This window comes from Setaria viridis, chromosome 4 (genome assembly GCF_005286985.2).
Source record: "Setaria viridis chromosome 4, Setaria_viridis_v4.0, whole genome shotgun sequence".
NCBI lineage: Eukaryota > Viridiplantae > Streptophyta > Magnoliopsida > Poales > Poaceae > Setaria > Setaria viridis.
Window position 1 is genome coordinate 8786668 of NC_048266.2, and position 10926 is coordinate 8797593.

A 10926-nucleotide genomic window follows, 5' to 3' on the forward strand; every position below is an offset into this window, starting at 1 on the left:
CGGCAATTCTTCAGCATTTTCTTTTACCGAAGGCATTTTAGCTGAGCACCTTTGCTGCTAGGCTGGACCGACGTGCACGAAGCACTCCTCGTCTCCTCTGATCTCGCTTGGTCCCTGCAATGGATTTACCGATAGCTCAGTGGCATCGGCTTCCATAATTCTGTCCCCGACATGCGCGCCCACCACCTCCTCTTCTCTCGGTGCGCCCGACGCGTCGATGGGCTCGTCCGTCGCAGCTGCCCCGTGCGTCTCCCTCTGGGCCAAGCCAAAGCTGCTCCCTTTCCCGAGCTGGGCCTCCCTCCACTTCTTCCTCCGATGCGACTGTGTCATTTGCGCTTCGGGAACGCAAAGGGTCCATGTGGGCCTCTCGCACTTTCTTTTCTAATTTGTTCGCTAAAAAAATCAAAACTTGTCGCGAACGTCTAGGCAGTACGTGTCGAGTATGTACGCGTAAACAATCGTGTCACGAGGATTAAGACAGATCCTGTCAACGGGTACGTGCAAGGGAATGTACAGCCGCGACAAGTGGCAGAGTAGCAAAACCATTTCCCAAGCATTGCGAGGCAAAAATTCCTTGAAGCAATGTTAGCGTACTACTGTGTGATCTTGGACAGTTGGAGAGATGCCAAGTTAAAAATGTGCAAACACATGCCAAGTTAGAATACTCCCCTACTTGGGCCTGTGTTAGTGATGGTGATGATACTGCTAGTGGGCACCACGCCAGACCAATCGGCTTCGTTCCCGGATTCGGTAGCTCTTGAGAGGGACTTTCTTCTCGGTCGCCTTTCATTTCTCAAGCAAGCTCTTCTCCGTTCCAGCCCGATACGCGCAGCGTTGCGAATATATTACTAGCCTCTGAATCTTCAATGGACCCAAAGGATATCGGAGCCAGCGACGCAGGATCAGGCAAGGCGAAAGCATGGAGTCCTCGCCACCGAAAGCCCATGCCGGCCGGGATCTCTCGCTCCCGTCCGCCCTCCCGCGCCACGTCGCCGGCGCGGCTGGCTCCGGCACGGGCTCGTGCTCTTGCTCGCCCCAACTCGTCACTTCACTTCACTTGTTCTGGAATCCAGACGCAGTCATAACCACGTCATGCGCTCGCAGAAATATGCCATCATGTGGGCCTCTATGTCTACACGTACACTAGGGAAAACAGTGTAATTCCGGGAAACAGGCTTGGATGGGGGCTCATCTCGGGAGGCCAAACCCCACATTCCAGGGGGACGACAATTTTGTGTGACGCACGCACCAAAATGTGCCATTAGGCCATCGCTTTGCACAAAGGGATTCTAATTAAGGCAAGAGCATGGCCTAATGATCTCTGTTGCCCTGGTAAAGCAGCACTGCAGTCTGCAGCAGGGCGAGGATGGGAGAACATTTGGAATCTTGACAAATACTAGTTTTCTGGTCACCCCGTCCGGCCCCTGAAAAGGATTAGCTAGCTAGCAAGGCAGCAGAGCGAGCCTTTCTTCTCTCATCATCGTTGCCCCTCCCCATTTTCTTTCCCATTCCCTACTTTAATGATTTCTCTAGAGGGCCGTCAAACAGGGGCATCTTGCAAAGCATGTACTAGGCTCAACCGCTCATGTACTGAAGAAGTGAATGTATCTGCTCCCTCCTTCCCTTATTATTTGTCGCTCGGAAAGCGAGTTTGTGAGAGAAACACGGTTTCTAGAGACAGATAAAAAGGGACAGAGGGAGTAGGTGTGAGGCCGCACTTAAATGCAAAGCATGAACGTTATTAGATGGCCAATGAGAGGCAATTTGAGTGATGGCTTTGGCAAGATGGAAGATTGTGGTGCATAGTTGAGAGTAGAGTCGATGGCAATATATCTGCATGTTTGATAAGAGGTGAAGGATATGGTTTGGCATGAGCTGAACAGGTTGATGAATGGACGAGAGACATAAACCAGTGATACGCAGACATACCACAGAAAGTTAGGTCCAGTGCGATTGGATGGCGCTGCATTACATCTGCCCCACCTACTACTCCTACTACTAAGCTAACGGTACTGTCGCATCTCGTATGCCCTAACCAGGAGTTTTTTTTGCTGTGAAGTATCGCAAGACGATAACGGGCACCCAAAATTCCAACCGGACAAGGCCAGTGAGTGAAGCTGCCGTGACAATAGCTTTAATCGCCCCTCGAGTCTCATGTACGAAGGGACACTACAAAAAGGATTTGGGATGAGGTTTACGGGGACAGCACACGCACAAAAGCCTGCCACACACAAGTCTCACTTTTGGTGCGGGTATATTCGATGACCTCTCCTCTGCACCGCCGCCCATCTTTTCGTTCATCCATGCGACTACACGAGCACGAGCAGTAGTAGCATGAGCCACAGAGCTACCAAGAGAGAAAAGTGCAGCTAAAACGAAGCTCAAACCCGCGATAAACAACTGCGGCACAGTACGTGCTCGGCAGGACCACCCCGCATAGAAAACCTCCGAGCCCATCTGCCCGTGTGCGTGCCGACTGCCGAGGAGAGCGAGCGGCTGGCACGCCAGCTTTTTGAGGTGCGTGGCATGGAGCCGAGGTGCCAAAAGGTTTTCCAACGGTGCGCTGCGTATAGCGCCGTAGGATATTTTCCCCTACCCCCGACTCCCCGAACCCTTTTCCCCGTTCTTCCCATGCGTCATGCGAGGAGGCGCGACAGGCAATGATGGCCGGGGGCGCGGGCGCGCACGCGGTGGCGGGGAGCAAGCCAAGAGCAAGGGGGTCACCCGGCTCACCGCGCGTCCTCGCGAGCCGACGCCGAGCCAGGCCACGCCGGCGCCGCGGGCCGCCCGTGCCCGAGCATGGCCATTTTTCCCTTCCCTCCCTGGTCACGATCACGACACCAGGACCCTGCGGTTCACCGGCGCTCCGCGCTCGCCCGCTTTTCTTTTCGTTCGCTCGCCGCCCGTCGGGCCGCGCGCCGCGACGCGACGGCCGCTGCGCGGAGGGCGCAGGCAGGAGGCAGGAGCGCAGCGCCCGAAGCGGGGCTGTGCAGACGCAGGGCAAGGCGGGCGGGCGGGCGGCCTGCAGCTTAGCTGGGGCGCGCTTTGATTATTCGGTAGTCCTTGGAGTCGCATCGCAGCTTTTTGGTTGCCCTGTCGGCGTTCCGGCGTGGCAGCCGTACAGGAGTTCTGCTGCTCCGCTGCAAATTTGCCCTTTTCTCCCGGGCTGGATTCCTGCGTGGAGCTTTGGTTCACCGCACGGTGTAGCACTAGTGCAAATTAGCAGTGCAAATTAACCGGGGTGTTTGGTGCGAGCTACTAAACTTGATGAGGGTCACATTGGATGTTCGGACACTAATTAGGAGAATTAAATATGAGCTAATTATAAAACTAATTGCAGAATCCCTATACTAATTCGTGAGATGAATCTATTAAGCCTATTTAATCCATCATTAGCAAATGGTTACTGTAGCACCACATTGTCAAATCATGGACTAATTAGGCTTAATAGATTCGTCGCGAATTAGACTCCATCTGTGCAATTAGTTTTGTAATTAGACTATATTTAATACTCCTAATTAGTATCCAAACATTCGATGTGACAGGTAATAAAGTTTAGGTGGGTGTATCCAAACACCCCGTAGGGCTGGACACTACGGTAAAAAAGAATTGTGTATAGGGAGCGCCACGTCCGATATAGTCTCAATTCGTATGTGTTCGTAAAGACGTGTATGCGCGTGTATTTCGTAGGAGGAGGAGGTGTAGATCGAAGGTGGTGCTCTACTGCTTGTCTTTGGGTTTCACGCGGAGGAGGCGTCCAAGGATGACGAGCTCCGCGGAACGGAGGAGAGGTAGCAAAAGAGTGTGGATCACAATTAAAATGATACTGGGAAGGAGGATGGATTGGAAAGCGCAAGTGTATTCATCTCATTCACATATATTTCTACATATACATTGAGAAGTTTGAGCCACGGGAAAATAGCTATGCTGCTTGTGGTTTACAAAATTAGAGAGAAATGTTCAAGTCAGAGCGAGAGAACAGTTTACAATCTAACCGATAACCGATATAGGTACGATCCGAAGAATCAAGTACCATGTTCTCTCAAAAGAGGTGAGTGTACGTACATGTACGGGTTTTCATTTGTACAGTATTTGATAAAAAACAACCACACTTAGCAAACTTGAATCTCTATGATAAAGCCATACTATCACGTAATGGTTGCACAGTTGCACCAAGGATGTTTCATCATAGGAGTCACCTTAGGATGGTGCCTAGACGCAGTCCTGCCAAGCCTCAGAGCTTGAAACTTAGCTCACTTAATTTATAATCTTGATGGAAATCACAATTTATGAACCGTGCTAATGTCTAGAACAAGATTTTGCTACGAGCAAGTTGGAGTTTATTTTCATCCTAAATATCAAATCATGTTAAATTATCCCATCTTCAATTTTTGCCTAATTTTAAACCAACTGCTTCACAGTTGAAGTTGATCCGGCTTCCCATACTACTTTGCAGTACAAAGTTTCCCTTTGTAACATCCTAAACTAACCAAACTTGATACACACCCTACCATGACCAATTCCCCTCCACCCAACAAGCTCTAGTACCTTGTTGACCTACCTCTCTATACAGCTGCCTGCCTCTGCCTCTAGAGAAAAATTTGAAGTCAGCTTTGAATGAATTTCACCGACCTCTAAATCAATTGGTGGTAAACGAGGAATGGACATCAAGCACACGGGAGTATGGATCGCAAGGTTCTCGTGATCGAGTAGTGGGGAAATTTCAACAGAGCATGGATGATTTTCAGTCACACTAGGAGGGAGAAAAAAATGTCATTTCAAATTCTTTAGTTTGGAGATTTTTTTTATTAAAAAAGAAATCGTTGAGAACATATGAACCCCAATTTTTACATTCCTTAAACCCACGGCCCATCTTCAGGTCGGGGTGTGTGCAGTGCCCATCTTATGTGTATAAATAATCAACGCGCCTCCTATGCCCACTCCCCCTCCCCCTCCCCCTCCCCCTCCCTCATTGGCTCCCCCGCCTGCCTGCCTCCACTCCACGGCGGCGCCAGGCCTCCACAATCCACATCTACTCATCACACACACTCTCCCACCGCACCACCACCAAGCGCCTCCCCGTCCGCACGCACACCGGGGTTCTGTGCAGCTCGATCGCAAGCGTCTCTCTGCAGGGCGTGGCGGCGGCGGCGGCGGCGAACGCGCCGGCAAGATGATCACGGGCACGGACTTCTACCACGTCATGACGGCCATGGTGCCGCTCTACGTCGCCATGATCCTGGCGTACGGCTCCGTCCGGTGGTGGCGCATCTTCACCCCGGACCAGTGCTCCGGGATCAACCGCTTCGTGGCGCTCTTCGCCGTGCCGCTGCTCTCCTTCCACTTCATCTCCACCAACAACCCCTACACCATGAACCTCCGCTTCATCGCCGCCGACACGCTCCAGAAGCTCATCGTCCTCGCGCTGCTCACCGCCTGGAGCTACCTCTCCCGCCGGGGCTGCCTCGAGTGGACCATCACGCTCTTCTCCCTCTCCACGCTGCCCAACACGCTCGTCATGGGCATCCCGCTGCTCAAGGGCATGTACGGCGACTTCTCCGGCAGCCTCATGGTGCAGATCGTCGTGCTCCAGTGCATCATCTGGTACACGCTCATGCTCTTCATGTTCGAGTACCGCGGCGCCAGGATCCTCATCACCGAGCAGTTCCCCGACACCGCCGGCGCCATCGCCTCCATCGTCGTCGATCCAGACGTCGTCTCGCTCGACGGCCGGAACGACGCCATCGAGACGGAGGCCGAGGTCAAGGAGGACGGCAAGATACACGTCACCGTGCGCCGCTCCAACGCCTCGCGCTCCGACATCTACTCCCGCCGCTCCATGGGCTTCTCCAGCACCACGCCGCGCCCCAGCAACCTCACCAACGCCGAGATCTACTCGCTGCAGTCGTCGCGGAACCCCACGCCGCGGGGCTCCAGCTTCAACCACACCGACTTCTACTCCATGGTCGGCCGCAGCTCCAACTTCGCCGCCGGGGACGCCTTCGGGGTGCGCACCGGCGCCACGCCCAGGCCGTCCAACTACGAGGAGGACGCGCAGGGCAAGGCCAACAAGTACGGCCAGTACCCGGCGCCCAACCCGGCCATGGCGGCGCCGGCCAAGGGGCAGCCCAAGAAGGCGGCCAACGGGCAGGCCAAGGGCGAGGACGGCAAGGACCTCCACATGTTTGTCTGGAGCTCCAGCGCGTCGCCCGTCTCCGACGTGTTCGGCAACGGCAACGCCGAGTACAACGACGCCGCCGCCGTCAAGGAGGTCCGCATGGCCGTTGCCTCCCCGCGCAAAGGTAGCGTCGTTTATTTTTCCTCTCCCAGGTTGCCCGTGTCCTACTTTCTTGGCGGCGCTGCATGCTCAAAATTCTGTTCTGTTCTTGGATATTCAGTTGCAGCGGACGGGAGGAAGGAGAGGGGCGAGGACTTCGCGGAGCGCGACGACTTCAGCTTCGGGAACAGGGGCGGCGCGGAGAGGGACGCGGAGGCCGGCGACGAGAAGGCGGCGGTGGCCGGGCAGGGGAATGCCGGCGTAGGGGCGCCCGCGGCGATGCCGCCGACGAGCGTCATGACCCGGCTCATCCTGATCATGGTGTGGCGCAAGCTCATCCGCAACCCCAACACCTACTCCAGCCTCATCGGCCTCATCTGGTCGCTCGTGTGTTTCCGGTAAGTACTGATCACTCCGCCGGCGATGTCCCGTTCACCAATGCAAGTTCTTCGATTCCGTCATCCACTAATCCGCCGGCGATGCAGGTGGAACTTCGAGATGCCGGCGATCATCCTCAAGTCCATTTCGATCCTCTCCGACGCCGGGCTCGGCATGGCCATGTTCAGCCTCGGTCCGTGCATCCGCTCCCTCCTACTTCTGCAAGTCCACCTATGGAACAGTGAATCAATCCTGTACCGGAGTTACTGACACCTTGTCGTCGCTTTCTCCGTGCAGGGCTGTTCATGGCGCTGCAGCCGCGGATCATCGCGTGCGGGAACAAGGTGGCAACGTTCGCCATGGCCGTGCGGTTCCTGACCGGCCCGGCCGTCATGGCCGCCGCCTCCTTCGCCGTCGGCCTCCGCGGCACGCTCCTCCACGTCGCCATCGTCCAGGTAAAAACCCAAACCCAACCAAAAACCTCACGACCAACCGCACAAACGAACCACAGGCATGCCACTGACAAGAACCGCCTTTTCAAAGAAAAAAAATGGAAAGCAGGCAGCCGGTCAAGTGGCCGGCCGGGCATGCCGATCGATATGCCCCCTGTGCCGGTAAAGCGCGGCACAGCTCGCTTTCGCTTTAGACTTTGCACGCCCAGCACACTAGCAGTAGCAGCACAGGCGCTGAGAAGCCTCGCCTCCCCCCCCCTCCCCCCCCGCCGCCTCTGACCTGACGTTCGTTTTGTTTACTGCTGGCGACGACGCCACGCTTGCAGGCCGCGCTGCCGCAGGGCATTGTCCCCTTCGTCTTCGCCAAGGAGTACGGCGTGCACCCTGACATCCTCAGCACGGCGTAAGCGCGCGCAGCCTTGTCCACGATCCGTCTCGCAGAGGGCGGGACGCTGACGCCGAGATTCTCGGCGCGGCGGCCTCTTCTGCTTTGCCTCAGGGGTTTGTCTCACCTGCCGTTTTGGCTTTGCCTTTGTGGTTGCAGAGTCATCTTCGGCATGCTCATCGCGCTGCCCATCACGCTGGTGTACTACATCCTGCTGGGGCTGTGAAAAAGCAAGACAAGGGTGGTGTCGTTGCAGGAAGTCACAGCTCAGCGATGCCGGGTGGATGGAGTAGGAGACAGAGGAGGGGACAAGGGATGCTGCAGCGACTGCGCGTGCGTGCAGGGGACATGCTTAATTTGTAGGAGTATTCTTAGCTGTAGAGATTAGAGGCCACAAAAAAAAATGTTTAGGACAAGGGTTGGGTTGAAGGAGGGCGCCAAGAACAACACGTGCAAGGCTTTAGGGTGACAATTTGGAAAGCATCCGGTTGATCAGGTTACGGGGTTGATCTGGGTGTGTTAGGGGGGCTTGTGATGGGAAGGGTTTTCCATGGATGGTTGGGCTGATCTTGCATTGTAAAATGGATGCATATGTCACTTTGATGGAATGCTAGAGCTCTTGTTCATCTTAGGGCATACTACTTCGAGTGGCAGCTTGTTTCTGTTTCAGATGAGCGAATTTGGTCTCTAACCCTTGTTTCGCATTGGATTAGGATATGCTCAGGGCTGGAGAATAAAGCCGTTGGGTGGGGAGAAAATAAATTGAAAAAAATACACGTCTTATACCCATATCTAATTACCATTTATAAAAGTTCTCTGGGAAGTAGATTCCAGGTACTTTTTCACAAATGATTCAAAAAAAAGAATTTTAGTGTTATTGTGTCTCAGTTGAGTCTCTTTCCTTTGAAAGAAAGCACAGTGATCGGAACATGCCAAGTTTCATGTTCATGTTGGAGTGCTATTGTATACAGTATGACCAGAAATTGGGTTCCACTTTATTCGATTGTAGCGCCGCTTGTTAACATCATCCAACGAACAATTAGATTCTTCTTCGTTTTAATGGCTTCTTCTTCATACGGGGATAATCGATATCAAAAAGTCTAAAATGTGGATAGCAGCCGGCTTGATATCTGCCCGCACAGTAATCAACTGCAGCAAAGTGAAGCCAATTGGTCTAGGAAAGACTCAATGCGAACATGTGTGGTGGACTGTTGTGAAGTGTGAATGGATGGATATCTACCAATGTCATTGCATTCCCTATCACTGAACTAATCAGTCATTCATTTTCATATCACTTTTTATAAGACAACTTCACCAATTTTTTGAATCACCTAAAGATTCAAGATAGCAACATCATAGGCTTTAGTTATGATTGCATATCTAAAACAAAGAGACATACATTAGGTTTCAAGAAGAATATCACTCTTGGTGGTAGTTGTAATGTCTTTGATTAAATTCCTTCTGGTTTGATGATGTCCGGAAATAAAATATACTAGCTTTATCAACATGTGCTTCTACGTGGTTAGTAATTTTAAGAGACATAATTGCTAGAAATTCATGTATAAATGTGGAGCACGCAACTGGCTTGATTTTTTTGCCCGAACAGTCATCAACTGTAGTAGAGCGAAGCCAATTGGTCTCGGGAACAACTCAATGTGAACGTGTGTGGTGGAATGTGTTGAAAATTTGTGTGAAGTGTGAAGGGAGGGATATGTTCCATTGTCATAGCGTTCTCAAATCATTGAACTAATCAGTGCTTCCTTTTCCTATACACCCTTCTTCTTTTTTTATGTAGAGGGTATTACTTATTAGGATTCGAAAAAGATCAAACTTTGTAAGTTTTGACGAACAATTAGTTAAATTCTATGTATGATTAGTGTATACTAGTCCATCAACCCGTGCTCCCGCACGGGCTAATATTTTCAAAAGTTATTGTATTTGAAAATTATTTAGAAATTAAACTCCTAGCTAATAATCAAAATTATTTACATACTACTCTTTCGTTTTTTTCAATACTTCAACATAACACTTGTATAAACAATTGTGATTGATTTTTAATTAGTAATTACTCCATACACTTTTCATCCACGTTCACACTTTTTTCATTTTGTATCACACCTCCATACATTGTATTTAGCATAAAATTAATATTTTTCATCACTTCCTCACACACATGTATAAATGATCTACATTGTGATACTCATCATGTGTATATACCTAGTATTTTTATATTAACAATGACATAAATAGGTAATTTAGGATCATATATTAGTTTATTTTTGGACATTGTTGTATAATGCACATGAAGATAATTAGAGTTTAGTTTACAATATTTTCATAATGATAGCGGTGGGTAACTTTTTAGAAAATATAATAGATCAATAATGACTATAATTATTATAGTTTAAAGGATCGATCTTTGATGTTTCTGATTTTTGTGAGAATTTCTAGGATTTGTCCTTTTTTCCTAGCGTATCTCATGAGAATTAATGCAGAGTCTCAATTGAAAAAAATGAGACCACATTGCTACAAAACTGTTACCTTGAGCTACCTCCCATTTGTTAAATATTCAAACACAATACTTATATTGATATATACTTATTATCTTCATCTCATTGTGATAGATTTTAGTTAGTATTTTTACTCTATAACGTTTTCATCCACATTTATAACTTTTTAACTTTTCACTTTGCATCGCATATATGTGCTTGAATTTATTTAATGGTCCTAAGTTGGAACTATAATTTTAACATAGAAATCTATATTCTCATCACTTCATCTATATCTTTATAAATGATGACACATATCATGCGTATATACCTTAATTATTATATCATATATCTATAGTGTAAGAAATAGATGATTTAGAATCATATATTGGTGTATATTTTTAATTAAGGTGATTTGGATTCAAATGTAGGGTTACCTCATGTTATTTTTAATAATGGCATATGTGGGTAATATAGATGTAAATTTAAGGGTTACTTTAATTTATTTTTTCAGTATTAATGGTAAGCATATTACTTGCAAATTTAGGAGTTATTTTAAATATTATTTATAATGGTATAAGTGAGTAATTTAGATGAAGATTAGGGTTTACTTTAGTTTATTTTATATAATGGCAGAGGTTGGTAATTTAGATATAGATTTAGGGGTTACTTTAAACTATTTCCTAATGGCATAGGCAGGGCCGACTCTTAAAATAAACTATTTGTGTAATGGCATAGGCAGGACCGGCTCTAAGGCCTGCAAGCGAATTAGATATTACGGGCCCTTTAGACTAAATATTTTTTCATTTAGAGTATGATAAGAGGAGATACTAGTACTAATGATATATATTTAATTCTCGAAGAACAATGTCAATAGAACAACATAAAAAATCAACAAAATAAAACTAGTATGATTACCTCAAATAATAACTAAGCCACATGACT

At 49.1% G+C, this 10926-nt stretch overlaps 1 protein-coding gene across 2 annotated transcripts; it reads left to right on the plus strand.

The window, feature by feature from the left end:
* Positions 1-5173: 5173 nt before the first annotated feature.
* On the plus strand, positions 5174-8128 carry LOC117854096 (probable auxin efflux carrier component 1c). 2 transcript variants are annotated; one of them, XM_034736386.2, is made up of 6 exons: positions 5174-6302; positions 6399-6675; positions 6763-6848; positions 6953-7110; positions 7434-7510; positions 7652-8128. In XM_034736386.2, exons 1-6 carry the CDS (start codon positions 5174-5176, stop codon positions 7716-7718), a joined length of 1794 nt encoding a protein of 597 aa, XP_034592277.1. In that variant the 3' UTR covers positions 7719-8128. The 2 variants fall into 2 exon arrangements, with proteins under 2 accessions (XP_034592277.1, XP_034592279.1); XM_034736388.2 differs by having other exon boundaries at positions 5174-6675.
* Positions 8129-10926: the final 2798 nt, after the last annotated feature.